The sequence below is a fragment of the Anser brachyrhynchus genome, assembly GCF_964034855.1.
Source record: "Anser brachyrhynchus genome assembly, chromosome: 1".
Taxonomy (NCBI): Eukaryota; Metazoa; Chordata; class Aves; order Anseriformes; family Anatidae; genus Anser; species Anser brachyrhynchus.
The window spans coordinates 166,658,453-166,677,591 of NC_137694.1; the positions used below are offsets into that span (position 1 = coordinate 166,658,453).

At 36.6% G+C, this 19,139-nt stretch overlaps 1 protein-coding gene across 8 annotated transcripts in view; it reads right to left on the reverse strand.

Annotated features, from left to right (window-relative positions):
* Nucleotides 1–19,139, reverse strand: part of SCEL (sciellin) — a 96,804-nt gene that overhangs the window by 29,563 nt on the left and 48,102 nt on the right. For 5 of the 8 annotated variants that reach the window (XM_080576175.1, XM_080576174.1, XM_080576173.1 and 2 more), the window contains 6 exons: nt 15,305–15,378; nt 10,767–10,881; nt 10,009–10,071; nt 9,616–9,687; nt 2,908–2,976; nt 1,013–1,078 (listed from right to left, as the gene is read on the reverse strand). In XM_080576175.1, coding sequence (XP_080432301.1) covers nt 1,013–1,078; nt 2,908–2,976; nt 9,616–9,687; nt 10,009–10,071; nt 10,767–10,881; nt 15,305–15,347 — 428 coding nt within the window. In that variant the 5' untranslated portion in view covers nt 15,348–15,378. The remainder of the gene's footprint in view (nt 1–1,012; nt 1,079–2,907; nt 2,977–9,615; nt 9,688–10,008; nt 10,072–10,766; nt 10,882–15,304; nt 15,379–19,139) is intronic. The other 3 variants (XM_080576178.1, XM_080576176.1, XM_080576177.1) reach the window with 1 other exon arrangement.

A 19,139-nucleotide genomic window follows, 5' to 3' on the forward strand; every position in this document is an offset into this window, starting at 1 on the left:
CTGAAGGAATGAAGTCCTACGCCGCATAGGAGAAAATCAAGTTCAAGACCATGTGAGGAACCTAAGTGTTCACAAGTCCACAGGACCTACTGAGATGTCCAGGGTCCTGAGGGAACTGGCAGATGAAATTGCTGAGTCACTATCCATCACATTTGAAAAGTCATAGCAGTCAGGTGAAGCCCCCAGTGACTGCAAAATGGGAAACAATACCCCATTTTTTAAAAGGGTGAAATGGAGAACACAGGGAACTACAAGACTGGTCAGCCTCACCTCTGTGACCAGTAAGATCATGGAGCAGATCCTCCTGGAAACCATGTTAAGGCATATGGAAGACATAGAAGTGATCGGAGACAGCAAACATGACTTCAGTGACCCCATGGCAGGGGGGTTGGAACTAGATGAGCTTTAAGGTCCTTTCCAACCCAAACTATTCTAGGATTCTATGATGAAAGTACAGCTTTCCCCAGCAGTACATTTTAAATAAAAAATGTAGTTCTTTGTTCTAAACCCTATTTTTTTTTCTCTTGTTCAGACAATACTATCTGAAATACAAATTTTTAAAGCTAGCTTTGTAACATGCTGAAAACCTTTATGTAGTTCATATGTACTGAAAGCAGCACAGGGTCAAGTTTGGCATCAGAGATTTCAGCTGGTTGCAATTAGCGTGAGCTACAGTTCTTTAAACTTAAGACACTGAAAAGACACGCTCTTGCTGAGTTAGGGGCTGCAGTGAAGAATTAGCATCTATTGTGCTATGTCCGCATTGCTCACAAATTGGCTGTACAGAGGCAATCTTGCAATACAGTACTCCTAAGGAAAAAGACAGAGCATGGAAAAGATGAGTTCTTCCTGATGCTTGCTGAAAAGTTAGAGCTTGATAGAGGAAAGTTTTTCAGTACAATTGTGATACAATACTGAGGTGCTATAATATAATGAGGTGCTATAATAATTCAGTGCTACGTAATTCAGTGCTATATATCCTCTGGCAATCAAACAATGTGGCAATGAATACCTTTTTTTCTTGATTGGAGAAGTGGCAGCAGTGTTTGTGGATGATGCATTAGGAGTCCAAGACTGTCTGTTAAGGAAATATAATTCATTCAGTCAGTCAATCATCTTCAATAAGTGCATCATTTAAAATAAGAAAACAAGGATAAAAAATGAAATTTCCTTTATCAGAAAGATACAACTTTCTGGTATGATCTAATTATGTTTACATAGGCCAACTGAAATTTTGGAAACACTTCAAAGGATATCAGATTTGGAACACTGTAAGGTATTCTGATGCTTAAAAATATGTCTTTACTTGATATTCATTTCTGACTCCTGAAAACCTTTACTTCTATATCTACACTTCAGGCTCCAACTGCTAAAATGTTAATATCTTTGGGTTTTGTACCTTAAATTTTATGTTTCTTACTTAATTATGTCAATGCTGCTCTATTTTATGATATGCCTGTAAACGGAGCTGATATCCCTCATATTTCTTACTACAGAGATTCCAAGTCAGTGATTTTTCTCATAAAGTTCATCAAAAAGTTATTGTCTTGCCATCTTCAATTCTTAATGTAATGAGAATAACTGAAGAACAGAGTTTTAACAACTTCTTTATCACTGTCTGGCAGGAAAAAATATATACAATTTAAATCTCACTTAAGTGTCACTTCAGAATTCATGGTAGGATTCATAAATTATCTCCATACAAAATAACACAAAATCCAATTTATATGATATTTCATACATCATCATCACTATGACTTACAACATTATGGTACAAAATCATAATTTTAAAAAAAATGACCTTGCTTGAACTTTAAATGCCAGAGATACTCATTTGCTCTTCAGAGTGAAATCTCAGCACTTCATAAGATACCATTTAATTGCTGGGCTCAGTCTTCACTAGCGATTGTATTCATTTCAATTTATTGCTTGTAGAACTCTACTGACATTGCTGAAGACACACAGTAATATAGTTATTCCTTTACAAGTATGGCAACTGAGCTTTTTTGACTTCCGCTTTTTAAATAATAATAATAATAAAAAAAAATCAATTAGTAGAGCTTTAAGTTCTTTAGAAAATAAATTTTCAGTAATGTTGAAACACGCTATATATATCATGTGGCCACTTCTGCACCACAACTGACGTATTTATAACATGTCAAAGATTTTATACTATCTTATTTTAAATGAAAAATTGGCTTCAACCTGTTCAAAATGAAAAAGGGATCTTCTGAGAAGAGAAAATCTGTCAAATAAACCCTACATTTTCTATTTGCTTTCAATTGGAAAAATTAGTTAGCCTTGCTATCAACAAAAAATATATTTTACATTTTGATTCTCAAGTTTTCCATTGGTCTATATTCAATGGTATTTTCCACTGAAAACGTGAAGCACGTTTTTTTTTTTCATGTAGATCTTCCTCAGAAAAACTGTATTTGATAGAATTCATGCAGACATATATAGAGCTCTAGAACATAATGACATTGAACTGGTTTCAAAATGTTCTTTCTTTTTTGTATCTGCTTCATATCTTAAATCCCGTGTTTCTTAAATTGTTATCAATGTAAATTTGTAAATCTGAGCTGGTCCTTTTTTTTAATCTATGTGGAGAAACGTGGCAGTTCTGGGGGAAAATTCCTCTTACTCTGAAGAATAAGAAAACATCTGAAAGACAACAGATGAATTGTCCTCCAAAAGATTCCTTTTCGTCTCACTGACTGTAAAAAGAGTCTATGATAACTTAGATATGGATGGCTACATTCCAGATGACAGATGGTGAAATGAAGCCTACTGTTAAGCTATATACCATACAAATTCTCTATATATTCTTGATACATATATGTAACTTAGATGAATACACGATAAATGCTATATAATACTTAGATGATAAAGTTTCAAAACTCTTACCTGTTGTTTTGTTTATTATTCAGAGTGGGAGACTTATTTATGTTATCAATATCACTTCTGCCTGGAATTCTGTAAAGAAAAAAAAAAAAAAAAAACAGAAATTGTTTGTAATACATACCCTAGATCTTTATTTAAAACCAATTTGAATAAAATTTAAAAACGAAGTATCACTTTGCCCTGTGTACAGATTAAAAAATCATCAGTATCACTATACGTTTAGAAGAGAAGTAGACTTAATATAAATTATAATAATAATACAAACAGTCTAATTTATTATTTATCTATTATTATTATATAATAATACAAACAGTCTAAGTAGCTCACTGAAAAAAAACCAACTGTTTTAAAAGATTATGTTCATACACTGAATAATATATCAAGCCTTATTGCCACAACAGTTAATTTATGGAATAGAACAGAACAGAGTAGATAACAATTCCTTTAAATTAGATCGGAATACTAGAAAGAAAGTAATGATTTTCAGGGAAGCAGTACAAAAACCCCTTTCCATCTCCCTCACTATCCCTTGAGAGATGCAAGTCTTGTCTTCTTTATGATTTTTAGAGATCAAAATGATTTGAAAATACTCTAGTGTAAAATCCATGATAAAGCGTAGTATTGACCTGTAGGAGCAATATCCATCACAACAGTTAGATTGTTTTAGCCTAAATGGATTTTATTAAGCCATTCAGTTTACACTAAAAACAACGTGATTTTTCAAGCCCTTAATGGATTCTACAGTTGCTGCCCGAAACCCATCCACAGTTTCACAGAAAGCATTATGTAGCTATCATAGCTGAAACATAGCTTAAATACTGATATATTTCAATTTTCATTCCAAAAATGGAATCACAGATTGGTTAAGGTTGGAATGGACCTCTGGAGGTCATCGGTCCAGCCCCCCTGCTTAAACAAGGTTTACTAGAGCAGGTTGGATGTGTAGACATGTGCAGACAGCAGGACCATGTGTAGACAGACAGAATATCCTTTAATAAGAATAAGGAGAGCACAAAATTCTCAAATATAAATTGATATGTATTTAAATAGATCACAAGTACTAAGTTGAGGTGTTTGTCTTAAATATTCTGATAAATTAGATGAAGAATATTTTGAGCTACAACTTATTTACATATCTAAATTACATAATTTTATTTAGTTATATATTCACATCTATACTACAGATGCTACAATAGAAGACACAAAATAATTAAGTCTACAACTATAATGCAATATTATGTACAAAACTTTTTGTATGCCACTGTCAGCCATGTATTACAAGTATTTAATGGAAACCCTTCAAGTGGGCTCTGGGGCACAATCTGTTAAATTTAGTTGTGCAGATAACTACCTCATACCATGGGCATCTTGTAACTGTGACCGGCAGTTACAGTTACTCAAAAGATCACTAGAGGTCTCACTAAACTTGCAAACATTGCTGTGGATGCAAACATGAGTGTTCTAATTCACAGCTATCCAATGAACCAGCATTTCATCAGAGTTTCATTTCACGTTTTCAAGATTTAAGCACAATACTTTAGGTAGTGATGTATTTTCTCATTTTAGATAAGACTTAAAGGGCCCCTCTGGCATCCTACTCTACTGCTGCTCAATGTAGCAGTATTTTGAAAAAAGGCAAAGAAAGGTAACTATGAGGTTAACTTTTACTTGTAAAACTTTTCAGCCTCTGATAAGCAGTGATTAAAAAATATCCGTTTGCATACACAGTGCTGTCTCCAACAGACACCTTTGGATCAGTAATCCATTTATCCATCTAACATTTCTCTAAACCAGTTTAAACATCTGAACTCAACAATATCCTGCAACGGTGATTCCTATAATAAGTATATGTGTTAAGTGAAAAACAAATTTATTTATTTATTTTTAATCATTACCTACACCTTTTCCTATTTCTTAAAGTGAAACAAATAGCAAATTCTTCTTCCTTACTCACTTTCCCTACATCGCACTCTTTTCCAAACTGAGTTTTTTTTTTCTCTTCAGACATTCCGCATATGAACGCTATTCTGTACTATTCTGTACCTGCAAACATACTTTCTGACCTTCCCCCCCCCTTTTTTTTTAATCTGGTTCTATTGTATTTTTTTCACATAAGTGAATATTGCATTCAGTGTTCAAGATGTTGTAGTGGGTTTACATGGCAAGGTTTTGGTAGCAGGGGGCCATAGGGGTGGCTTCTGTGAGAAGAACCTAGAAGCTGCCCCATGTTTGGTAAGGATCCCAGTGCTGACCAGAGCAGAGCCAATAAGTGATGTTATTTTGCGCCTCTGTGAGAGCATATTTAAAACAGGGGAAAAAAAAAAAAATGCTGCGGCACACAGCAGCTGGGAGAGTGAGAGGAGTGAGGAACAGCCTTGCAGGCGCCAAGGTCAGTGAAGACGGAGGGGGAGAGGTGCTCCAGGCGCCGGAGCAGAAGTCCCCTGCGGCCTGTGGTGAGGACCATGGTGAAGCAGGCTGTCCCCCTGCAGCCCATGGAGTACCACGGTGGAGCAGGGTTCCACCCTGCAGCCTGTGGAGGAGACCACAGTGGAGCAGGCAGACCTGCACTGACGGAGGCTGCGGCCTGTGGAAGACCCCTGCCGGAGCAGGCCCTGGGCCGGACCTGTAGCCCGTGGAGAGGAGCCCACGCAGGAGCAGGTGACCTGGCAGGAGCTGCTGCCCGTGGGGGATCCAGGCTGGAGCAGTTTGCTCCTGAGGGATGGACCCCATGGTACGGACCCATATCGGGAGCAGTTCTTGAAGGGCTGCTGCCTGTGGGCAGCCCACGCCGGATCAGTTCAGCAAGGACTGCATCCCGTGGGAGGGACCCCACAGCACAGGGGACGAGAGTGACCGAGAAGGAGCGGCAGCGAAGAAGCGCTATAGACTGACCATAACCCCCATTCCCCCATGCCGCTCAGGGGGAGGAGGTGGAAGAGGTTGGATGGGGGGGAAGGTGCTTTTGGTTTCTTTCATTTGTTTCTCACTTCTCTAGCTTGTTAGTAATAGGTAATAAATCTTACTATCTCCCTATGCTGAGTCTGTTTTGCCCGTCACGGTAATTACTGCACGATCTCCTCGTCCTTATCTCAACCCTTGAGACCTTTCCATCATATTTTCTCCCCGTTCCTCTTTGAGGAGGGGGAGTGAGAGAGGGGTTGTGGTGGAGCTCGGCTGCCTACCCGAGTAAAACCACCACAGATGTGCAGAATTGGTTCATACCATGACTGAACAGTGGTGTCTGGTTTGCTCTCAATTCATTTTCTAATAATTTCTACCATTTCAAATGATTAGATTATTAATAAAGCAGACAATGAATGTGGGTTTTTTGTTTGTTTGTTTGTTTGTTTTGCTTCAGTCCCATATCCTGTGATTTGACTGCTATAAATGCAGTTAGTATTTATTCTTCCTGGAAGTTATTCTGGACATAGTAGCATTTAGCACTTGGAAAAATAGCAACATTATTTTAATTGTCACTATCTGATTTTTAAGCTTTCTCCCATCTTTTGTTTAACATTTAGCTAGTTGCTACTAATAAGAGAGGAATAAAAGGATAAATAAAATTTTTCCTCCCATCTGAATGTTGCAATTTTTCTCTGTGATATGTGTAGATCTACATGCCAGTACAAGTATATGTGCATCTACTGCAGTGAAGCTGTGGATCTCTAACAGGTCAGCTGTCCTTATGCTTGCAACCAATGGTGCAAACATGTAGTCATCCCCAACATCTGTTCCAGGATGTTAATACTAAAACTGAAGTTCAAATTTTGTAAATATTGGGCTAGGCTAAATTCATATCAAAAAATAGGTTCTTTGAATATGGAAATGGCAGTATCCAGGAAGCAGAGCTGTACTTGGCTTGTAGATATTCTTTCACTGTCAGATTTCTACGTGTTGTGAAGAACCAAATATTACTCCTCTGTTCCTCAAACAGTTTATTTCTGAACTTTTTCAATAGAACTTCAATGACTATTTGCCATTTTGAAAAATTGGTATTGAAAAGACATTCATCCAGATAGAACCATATTCTTAAAATTCTTTTCCTTTGGAATACTACAGTCGTGGCCACAAGAGATATAAAGTAGAAGAGTGGAAAGATGTTCCAATCTCTGGCTTAAAAACTGGTAGCTTTCACACACCTTTTGCAGGATAGAAGATTACCATTTTAAAACATCTCAGCTAGAAACAAATTATTTTCCATGTAGACAACATGACTTACAATAACTTGATAAACAGCTGAGAGAGATCTCCAATACTGAGAATACTGAGGATATTCTTCTCAAGAACTGTCAAGCCGGAACAGAGCTTTAGATTTTATTCTACATTCCAGAATCATACTCCATTTTTCAACTATGCCTTTTGAAAAGAAAAGTTTTGAAAAGAAAAGAAATGAAAAAAAAATGCTTCTTTATGCGCTTTTTTTTTTTCTTAACAATTTAGGCAACTAAACAACATGGCTGTTCTGGAAATTAGTTTATTCTAAGCTTGAGATTTTCTTTACTATGGGAATGCTTGCCAGAAACAATTTATAATAAAATGAGGGAACTGTACCTGGTGGAGAACATCCTTCAAAGAGGAAGCAGAAATACCAAATTAGACTGCAGGCTACAAAGAGGTGTTAAAGGAAAATACATCACCACACCCTTTTATGCCTTAGGTTGCAAGTTTGAGGAGATGCAGAACATGTGGTCCTCCCTTGCAGAAGTGCCTGCTGGCAATGGGTGTGCACAAATTAATCCTGGAACGGCTATATTTCAGTTTTGAGAAGATGAGTGATGACTGAGAAAAAATAAACTACTTGACTAGAGCTTCCTCATTTTGATAATTTTAAGATAGAACCAACATTATTCACTCCATTAATTGACATATTCCACATTAGTTAAGAGAAATGCATATTCACATATATAGTCTTTTCTCTATGTATTCTCTTTTTTGTCATCTGTTGCATAATAAGAACTATTTATCTTAGATATTTGTGTGTATGAGAACACAAAGACAGGCAGCTTACAACCTAAAATACTGCAGGCATCTTTATTATCTCAGCATAGAACAAAAAGTCATAGAGAGATAGAGATGTGTACATCCCAAAGAACAATGCTGCTCAGCAACACTGGAGAAACTGGAATTGCCCTACGACGTCTAAAGTAATAGTCAAGGATTCTATGCAAGAAATTAAAGCTTTAAAATAGTTTTGAAGTCAATGAGTGTGTGTATAAGTGTGATGTAGCTGATATATTCTACTTGAATTTCCAGATAGACTCATAGAAACTTCCTTGTTAAAGACTTTTAAATAAGCTCATCTACTACATGGTAATAGAGAAGGTTCTTTCATGAACAAATAACTGGTTAAAAAGTCAGAAAACGAGGTTTGGAATAAATGGCATTTTTTTTTCAGAGTGGAAGGAGGGATCTGTACAAGACCTGTGTTTTTTCCATATGCTCAGAAATTATCTGGAAAAGTGAGATGATGTTGCTTGCCAATGACACTAACTCATGGCAGTCAAAATAAATGCTGACTGGCACGGCTTTCAGAAGTCATCTGCTAAAATGTCAGATTTCTAAAATGGCAGAAGACATTCATTTTTCTTAGATGCAAAGTAATGCCTGACAAGAAAAACAATTGATCTCTGAACTAGCTATTATCACTCAGGAAAGAGGTCTTGGAGTTATACATACAATATTGTGAAAATGACAGCTCAATTCTCAGCAGCACTCAAAAGAGCAAATTCAATATTATGAAGAAACGGAATAACAGATGAACCTGAAGCTATTGTTATACTCTTGTACATATAGAAGATATGTTCTGAAGTGGATCCTAAGATCAAAAAGACTAATTCGGAAATAGAAAAGATATGGAGAAGAGCAATAGGTAAAATAAGGTTACAGACTGGCTTCCTCATAATGAGGAAGCAAATACAGTAGGAACCTGTATCCACCAGCCCATGGAATAATTGATGGAGGGGTCATAAAGAGCTCTGTAGCCCATTCTATTCCAGCCTTCCATGGATACACTAGATTTTATACAACAAATTTTCATTGTTTCCTACAACACAAGAAGCAAGGATCATTGAACAAAATTACAAAGAGCCAAGATCCAGCCAAATGTGTGCACATTTTCCAGAGTGTGCATTTAAATTCTGGTACTGATAGACTCGGGGTGTTTCAGATACCAGATATTAATGTTGACTGAATTTTGAAGAAGTGATGCAGAAAGAATCTGCAAATACAGATGTAGTCATGTCTTGGCAGAGGTCAAGGCTGGAGAGGACATTCAAATTAAACACCTTTAAGATAAGCATATGGTTCTGATATTTGTACTGATCACACTATGAAGTGGCAGCAAAGATCTGCAAAGAGCTGTGGTTTTAGACATGTTGTGCTTGACTACTGGAGATAGGATTCTGATTTATAGCTTGACAAGCAGGAAAGTGGATAGTTCATCTGCACAAGGATATGTACATTTATTAGCACAAGAATTCACAGAAATTGATACAAAGGAAGAAGAGCAAGATGTCAAAAAGAACCTTTTCTCAAATCATATTTCCATTTGTCTCACTTACAGTTCATGCAAAAATCATACATAATCTTCTATTTAGACACTTAATAAATACAAAAAATAATATATAATTTATTTCATTCACACCTTCATGTTTAAGTCCACTCATACATATGAGAATCACAAAATACAATACATACGGAAAAGAGCCCTACCTGTCCAAGGTAGTATCAGACCTGTATCGTCCAAGTACAGCTTTCTGATCTTCCTTTTCATTTGTGCTACTGCTATAAAAAAGGTTAAGAATTAAAATTTGGTCACTGTTTTTATCAAACAACTTGTCAAAAATAAAACAGTATATAGGTCTTAAATTAAAGTACCATACAGAATTTCAGACCATTCAGATGTTAACGGATCCAACCCTGCATCCATTGTAATCACTGACTCAACAATTAAGTCAGATTTGAAATAAGAACAGATATACAATGGAAGCATGACTACACTATAATTGATTAAAGAAAGCTCTTGCTATAAACAGGATCTAGTAAAAGGGTCCTCAGTTTTCTTTGTCAATATCATTAGAAAGACAGTTAGACAGTCTACCATACCTGTGTAGGCCATCTTGGGATTTGTACTGGTTAAGTACTGCCCTTCCATAGTTTTCATCAGCACTTCAAGGAAAAGAAAGAGAGCAGTTAGTTAAAATTTGAATTATCAAAAATAAAAAACTGTTTGTGGTTGTTTTTTGTTTTTGTTTTTTGTTTTTGGTTTTCAAAAGATTTATGTCCTCAACAAGATTTTACAGACATTTACCAGTAGCACACCAACTACACGTCTCCAGATTAGATTACTACAGACATTTTGGAATGTCTGAATCATCTCTTCCTATGTGCTGTTCATGGACCAAATAATGAGGGCCTGGTCTCAAGACGGAGTTTCTACTGTAATACAAGTCCCAGTTTGCATTACAGTAAATTTCGAATGATTCCAACTTCACTAAGTTCCTTAAAGGAATTTGTCAATATTTATAATCTTCACACCTGTAAAAATGAGTCAGATGGTATTCTTGCAACCAAAATATATGAAATGTGTATTTTGCGTGTAGGGAAGAAGATTGAGATGCTCATTACATCTCATTAAATGATCATTGCATGAAAGTCCCGACGAAAGAAACGTCAGTGAAAGTCCAACAGACTAATAGTTCCAAAAGGCAATCAATATTTCATCAAGATGAGCAAGTAATAGTTATTTGATGAAAATTATGTAATTTTAGGTACTATAATTCATGAATAAGTAGACAATCCCAGAAAATGTACATAGCACACTAAACCAAAGACAGAAGAAATGTACGTCAGATCTTTCCTACCTTTCCTCTTCAGGTCTCTTCTTTATCCAGCTGTTATCTTGCAAAAGGGTCCGTCGCTTGTTAACATCATGAATAACTTGTCTGCTTTTAATTGCAACAGAAGGGCTCTTATTATCTACAAATGCAGATAAATGTGTCTTGAAAATGAAGGTATGGGAAAGCTTTGGAAAGTTAAAGTACTGTTAGAAGAGCTGAAATCTGTAAAAATTCAGCACAGTTTGAATCTTCAGCTATCAGATACAGACACAATACCTTTTTTAACATCAGAAAAGAAAAAGCACAAGCATTATGTTTGAAGATCCTGTTTAGTACAGACTCTTTTCTTGAAAAGTTTGCAGATTAATGCCTACAACCTTAAAGGGAATGCAGAAGACCAGCTTACCAAACTGAATTCAGTTTCATCCTTAATATGAGACAGCTTGGAATATTTTTTTAATGTAAACAAGTTTTATAGATCTGATAAAGGAATTATAAAATATACATGCAGCTGTAATTCCAGGAAAGCTAAAATAATGAATCCTATTTCTCAGGGGGTTGTCTGTGGTTGGATTTTCAGATGTGTGACAAGATAAAAATTTCAAATGAAAGCTAATCTTGAGATGATCACATGGTCCTCCACCCACGCTCAACCCAACATGTGTGGATTTTCAGGTTCCTCAAAAGGGTCAGACTCCCTCTGAAGCTTTTACCTCAGTGGCTGAACAGAGTGGCTGAAAGAGAGTGAAAGCTCTCTTTTCTAAACAGCTATCTAGTTTTACTTAACTTTTTATAAATGCAATACCTCCATGTTTTCAAAGTTATCAGGAGGAACAGACAATCACACATCCATGCACACTCACATGCTGTATGAACATAGAAGTCTTACTTATGCTAAAAACCTAAAATATCTTTGCCCAACAATGCTAATATCTAGTATATTGAGTGACTAACAATATGATGTTCACTTGATCTATGTGAATATATATTCTTCACTATGTTAGAAATCTGATGTTTATTTCCTTTGGTTTCTCTTTATGAGGAGTTTGACCCAGGAGCAAGGAGAAATATTCAAAGATTATTGTCTATTATTCCCGTTTGTTCTTCTTCCCACTAAATTTCATATTATCATCCACTTTGAAATTGAATATTTTTTAGTACCATTACAACATTTCCCTTTAAAATGGAAGACTATAAGTTGAGTCCTAATAGAATCATAGAATCATAGAATATCCCAAGTTGGAAGGGACCCATAGGATCATCAAGTCCAACTCCTTGAAACTAGAAACTCTATTTTTGAATTGTAATACGTGCCCAACCTTTCCCAGACAAAAGATGAAAAATTAAATACAAAAAAACTTTACTGATAGTATCCAGTTAATCAACAAACTGACTGGTTAAGAACACTGAGTTTATCAGGTTTTTCTTAAGAGGTTTCAGTGATTTTCTCCTAAGTCCTAAATCCTTGAGCATCCATGCAAAAGGATTTCTATACTGCCAGATTTCAGGACATGTTATTATCTGGTGGTCAGTAGGGATGTTAGATCGTAAACGTTGTGTATAGAAAGATCATGCTTCACAGTCCATATTGTATCATTTGTCAGAGCTGTGTTTGGCATTCTGCTGTGATTTATAAGAAAATATAGCTCTTGCTTTTCATCCAAGAATTTCAGCTGCATTGATAACATGTAAAATGACAAATAGCTACAGCGAGGGGAACACAGAATCATAACAAAGCACCAAAACATTTACTTTAAGTGACAGAGACCAAGAGTGATCTTTCAAATACATTTTCTTCATGAAAGAAAAACACTGTAATACTATATAAAATTCAATCTAAAAATCTATAGCTGACTGCAAACCAAACTGTGCCTGCTCTTAACTGTTGCAATTCACTATAGATATGTCCAGAGCACTAAATAAAAGAAGACCAGTGAAGGAATTCAAGGACTGGACTCTTCATCATTTGTATTTGTTTAGTTGCAGGCATGCTCTCTGGCTTTTTGTTTGACTAGCTCTTTCCAAGACTAAGCTGCTAGAGAAGGGACATACATTTAAGAAGCGTGGATGTGACGGCATGTATGTGTGTTGCTGTCACAACAGGGCTGTTGGCCCTCATCCCAAGGTTTGCTTTTCTTTTTTTGACCTGCACGGATGCAGTCCTTTGAGACTATTACAAAATTAGTAGGCACATCAAAGATGGGATTTATAAGAACATGTTTACCATCACAGTAGGTTAAGAACAAAGTCATCTATCCTCATTACATGATTTCTGTATCAGCCTGTTCACATCCATTTGAGACAGTTTTTCCCTTAAAAAATATTTATTGAAACCTGACCTAAAGACTTCAAAACAGGAAGGAAGGAAGGAAGGAAGGAAGGAAGGAAGGAAGGAAGGAAGGAAGGAAGGAAGGAAGGAAGGAAGGAAGGAAGGAAGGAAGGAAGGAAATGTCATAGCCTTGCCTGCATAGCTCCAATAGTTCATTAAAATATCTATTAAAAATCTACTTGACTTCATGCAAATGGAAGAGAGGATGGAACCCCATTAGTTTAAATAATGTCATTGTCTCACAGTCACTGAATGGAGATCATTGTAATAGGCAAACAAGACTATGTGAAGTTCATTTGCTTGAAATATTTTTTGTTTTGAATATACTAATACTATTAGTAATGACTGGAATGTACTAGGGACTTCGATGAACCTACATATAGATAAGAAAAAAAAAAAAAACCAGCAACAGACAAAAATAAAGGACTTGAATGAAGATACAATAAATACATAGATATTTTTAATTGGGTGCAATCATTTGCATTGAAAAAAAGAAATAGAACTAATTTTTAAAAGTAAGAAAAATATGAGTTCAAATATATGCATTCCAGAGATAAAACTCTTCAGCAGAGATAGCTAATGGCAACTGAAGGGGTGGAAATAACTCCAGCATTCCTTTCATACTAATAGTTTTAGCCAGAGATGTTTTCAACTGTCTGCAATAAATTTAAATCTGTGATGTGCTGTCAGACATAACCTCTTCTGAATCTTGAAAAAAAGAACTCTTCAATGACAGGAACATAACATAATCACACTGGTATGTTGAAGAAGTACTCAGTATATACCCAGCTATTAAAATTAGCCTGTTATATACAATATTTTTTCTTTTCCAATGCCATTTTAGAAAAACTCTTATCACCCACCCCAAAATCACTTGGAATTCATAGAAAACATGGCTTTTTTAATTGCTTAGCACAAACAAGGCTTCAGCAGGTCTCCTATAAAGGCAGCAGTCAAGGGATACATATTGACCTTTCTTTTCAAAAAACATCACAAGTAATTTGCTAAGGCTTAAGGCCCAGGATTTACTGAACAATATTCATTTCTGGTCTAATCAATTACCTCCCAAGTTTCAATTACAAATTAAATATAGATCCAATACAACAGTTTACATCACATGAGTGCAGGGAATTTATCCCCTTCTTATTTTGGCAATAGTTTGAGAGACTTGAATAATGGTGTTTCTAACTACCTTTCAATTTTTTTTCTTTCTATTTTTTCCATTTACTGCTTCTTCACTATTTTAGCCTTAATCTTTTCAGCAGAGTTTGAAAATGGGAGCAGAGGAATTACCTCTCAAAGCCCAGATGAATTCAGCCACAAGTACTGAACATTGGAAATGAACTGCTGATTTCCAGCATGCTCAAGGGGGACAGGTGGTACAGCCTGTTTCAGGGTACCAGCCCCCAGAACCAGTTTCCAGAGTCCATTTCCAATTTTGCTGCTTCTGAAGAGCCCTCTTCAGAGGGCAGAGTGCTCATCCCCTCCCTGCCCTCTGCTGCTCTGCAGCAGGGCTGCCTCACCCTGTGCGCTGCCTCCAGAGAATGGAAACATCAGCACAAGCTCTTGAAAGTTGTAAATAGATAAACCCACAGATAATAAAGCTGTTTGCGGTCAATCTGCCAGGCAGGTTGCACAGTGCTTATGCCTGCCGTCAAGCTGCTTCCAGTCCTGGCTAGCACTGAAAGCATGGCCACAACCATCTTGATGCACTGCGGCCTCTAATGTCTCACCAAAACCAGGCCCTCAACACACCTCAAAACATGTAAGTCTTTAGAAATATTATGTCCTATCTGACAAGGATTAAACAGATTTTCTCCCTCCTTCCTTACATTGTAATTCTCCTCAAATTCTCCTAATTTCCCAAGTCAGAGGGTAACAGATATCCCTGCCTGCCCACTACCCTCCCAGCTGCCATGCTGCCCTGCAGTTTCCACAAGGCACCCACACGGAACCACCATCTTGTACCGCACTGCCTGGCTTGCTACCCAGCACGGTGGTTTGGCCTGAATCTCTGCCAGCAGAAGCTTACACACAACACTGCTGGCTTTGCAGCTGACGTGGGTCTGACTGTGAATCCCATAACTAGCATGTCCCCTGCCAAAGAGTGGCAGTGTACCCTGGAAAGGGAGCTGAGCAATGGGTATGGCTGTGCTTGCATACAGGAAGGCAGGGAAGCTATGCTTCAACCTCTTAAGTGCCCAAAGGGAAAATGAAGGAGACTCAATATTACCACTTTGATCAGGAGACTGTTTTCGTATGCTGAAAGCTGACATTTTGTTCAGTGGTGTGTCCTTCTGTGGGTATCTAAAAGAGAATGACAATAAAAAAAAATAAAGTCTGTGAGATTTAGAATCAGCTCAAAAGCCAGCATAAATTCATTTGCCACTTTGATCACCTCCTTGTACAAGTTTAGTAAGATAGAATAACTTAGAGATAGCTGCAACCCTCTTTGAAATGAAGCTCAGACATGGCGTTCACTTTTCCATCCCTCATTATGACAATATATTATCGTGCCCTGCATCTGTGCCCATCTCTCTCTTCTTGTCTGGAGCTTCTTCCCTGAGAATATGTGGGGTGATGAGAGCCTTCAGAGAAAAAGATACAGTAATGAAGACTCAGATGAGATGATGAGCCGAATAAGAAGATTTTATCAGCCCGTGGCTCAGAGCAGTGCCTGGAGCACACATGGGCTCACCCAGCTCCGCTGACAGGTCTCACAGCCTCAGTGGCCTGCAGCTAGTGCAGGGCTCTGGGGACAGAGGAGGAGGAGGAGGAGTTTCTTTTGCCCCGCAGCAGTTCTCAAGTTCTTTCCATGTCCCAAATGAGGTTAAAAAACAAGCTTCCAAATATGATGATTTGAAAATATATATATATTTGGGAGTTGAGTCACTCAAAAGATTTCATGTTGTGCTTTGAAACTCTGAATTTCCATTATCAGTTTTATACAGAAAACATCAAGTAGAACATAATGACATTTTAAAGACAAAAAAAATCTCACTTCAGAAAAAAAAAAAAAAAAACAATTCTAACATTAACTTAAGCGTGTGGACAAAATTGACCCTCTTTAGGGGTTAGTTAGAAATTCAGCAAATTAATTTTTTTTTTTTTGGAAAGCAGCATTTCCCAAGAAACCAACATTAAGCTGGAATGCTCCCAACCAGCTCCACTGGTCATACTGCTAAGATTTAGAGATGACAACAAAACTGTTTTTTTGACAGGGGCGATCATTAAAAATCACAAACATTCCTTGTTCTCTGGGTGTATTTACAGATGTAAACAGTGGATTGACAGACCAGAGCCTGTGGCTGTTTCTTTACTGATACAAGGTGATGTTGAATTTTGGCAAAAGCTTAGCAAAGGTACTAAAGCAATGCTTAAAACAAAGCATGGAAACGAAATACTCCAGTGGATGCCACAATGAATTGTGCTTAGAACAGATTTTTTTTGGTATGTTTTTACTGTCAGATGATTGCTAAAAGAGCTTATGCGAACCAAACAAACAAACAAAAAGGAAAGGAAAGGAAAGGAGAAAGGAAAGGAGAAAGGTAAAGGAAAAGGAGAAAGGTAAAGGAGAAGGAGAAGGAGAAGGAGAAGGAGAAGGAGAAGGAGAAGGAGAAGGAGAAGGAGAAGGAGAAGGAGAAGGAGAAGGAGAAGGAGAAGGAGAAGGAGAAGGAGAAGGAGAAGGAGAAGGAGAAGGAGAAGGAGAAGGAGAAGGAGAAGGAGAAGGAGAAGGAGAAGGAAAAGGAGAAGGAAAAGGAGAAGGAAATCAAAATCTGGATATAAACAGATCTTTTTATAAAGTACAGTTATAAATACAAAAATAATATTGGAGTACAAAAGTCCACATATTCCCTACCCAGCTCTGAAATTCCAGATGTTTATAGGAGTTTAATATTTTGACATGTTGATTGGAAAGCTCTGACCCACACTCCTTTCTTTGAGCATTCATTGTTAGTACCGAGCATATGTTGGCACACTGCATGTAGAAAACATGTGACTGCTGGGTCTGGTTCCCACCCAGGAAAAATATGCTCAGGGCTATCGTGAGCCTTATTTATTTTGCAATAGGTTATAAAATACCTTTCAAAATTACTGATACAAGGTTTTAAGCAGATATGCGCTGAATTTCCTAGAAACTATTAAGGTAGTTATCAAGGTTATCAAGCAATCAGTTTTAGATAATGACTAGTCTTGCTATATATTTTCTTGAACTATCACAGTCATATAAGAAACAAGATAGTAGAAAAGGTTCTGATTTATTTATGTTTTCAGCTTAGCACCAGCTGGACATCTGATACTGCCCTTTATTTTAGTCCTTGGATAATAGGAAGCTTGACATTTCAGTATATTTCACAAGCAATGAGTGCTGGCATTTCTTCACTTTTTTACCCAGAGAAAAAATACAGTAGTAGAAGGAACTTTGATTTATTTTCTAATAAAGATTTTTAAAGATATTTCCTAGAGGAAATGTATCACAACACATTGAAAACAGAGCCTTCCTTTGTCAAAATTAGACCAAATGTGGTCATTTTAAGTCTTGGAATTTCTTGTAAAAAACTCACACTTTGCACTTTAAATATTTCTTATTAAAAATAGCAGGAAAGTCCTTTGTAGTCTTCATGGTATACTATCTACTTTTTTTGCGTAGATTCTTGATGGGATCTGAAATTTTTCACAGAACTGACAAAGAAAGTGTCATTCATGCATCTTTGTTATGAAATAAACAAGAAACTCTCAGACATTAGTTCAGAAATATAAATTATCTTTGAAGTAAACAATCCATACATTTTGAGACTCATGCTTAAAATCTACAAGAATAAAATAAAATAAAATAAAATAAAATAAAATAAAATAAACATATGTTAATGGCGCTGGGACACTGAAAAACAACTGAAAAACAAGTTTGCTACTCCCACTTGTGTCCATGCATGAGAAAAGAAAGTCAACAGAGAACTAAGAACAGTCCATACATAACAAGAGTACTTTCATTCTCCATCATTTAATTGAAACTCTGTATTGTCTCTTGTCTTATTTTCATTTTTTAATGTTGTTAGGGCAAAACAATATTTCTGTTGCACATGTATATAGCATCCAAAATAAACTACTATGTAGTCTTCAAGCTCCAAAGTAGTACACTTAAATGAAAATAAGCTCACTGTTTTGTACAGTCAGTACTGAAAATGTGTCAGGCGTTCAGACATTTCAGACCCAGGCATTTTAGTCTTACAGAATACTGTCATGTTGTCCTCAAGCTTTACTTCTTGCTTTGGTACTTTCAAGTTGTATATCAAAGATTAATCCATTAAAATTTAAAATGCAAATTAAAAAAACACCTACTTTAGTCTCTAGCACAGATAATTAAGAATCATCAGAGTAAGATTTAAATTTCTTAAAAATGAAAAAAATCTTGAATAAAGAGGCAGGATGCAACTCAAAGCATTTTTTCTTGATCTTCACTGTTGTGTGAAACATCTGTCTATGTGAAGGTGTGCGTACCTGTGTATGCTAAAATAGGAATGGACAGAAGATTGTGAGAATCATGTTATTTTAAAAACTTCAACTTATAAAGACCTGGAACCATCACATTATTCACACAAGTCAGTGAACTGTTTTTGTTTGTATGTTTGTTTGTTTTTTTAAAATGTTTTACTCTAAAATGAAGTTGTGAGAAAGAGAAGTTATAGTCCTCTACAGTAAAGTAGCAAATTATGTTCAGGCATTCTTAATAAGAGCTCAGCCACTGGAGCAAAACAACTCAGCTGGAATGCAAAACAAAAACAAACAGGAATGCATCTCCAGTGCAATTTGAATTTAAAAACAGCGTCAGGAAACTAAAAGAGAATGAAAACTGCCCCAGCCAGTCCAATGAGCTGTTCCCAAAAAGTTTTAAGGCATACCAATCCTAGATTCAGAATCCTCAATGTTTCTGTGGAAATCCAAATACAATCCCAAAGAAACCCAGAAAAAAAAACTTCAAGCATGACTTCAGAGACAGTCAAATGCCTCTCCAAGCTAGTAGCAAGTTATTCAGAAAGCAGCAGGAGTCTTCGATTCGATTTTTATCA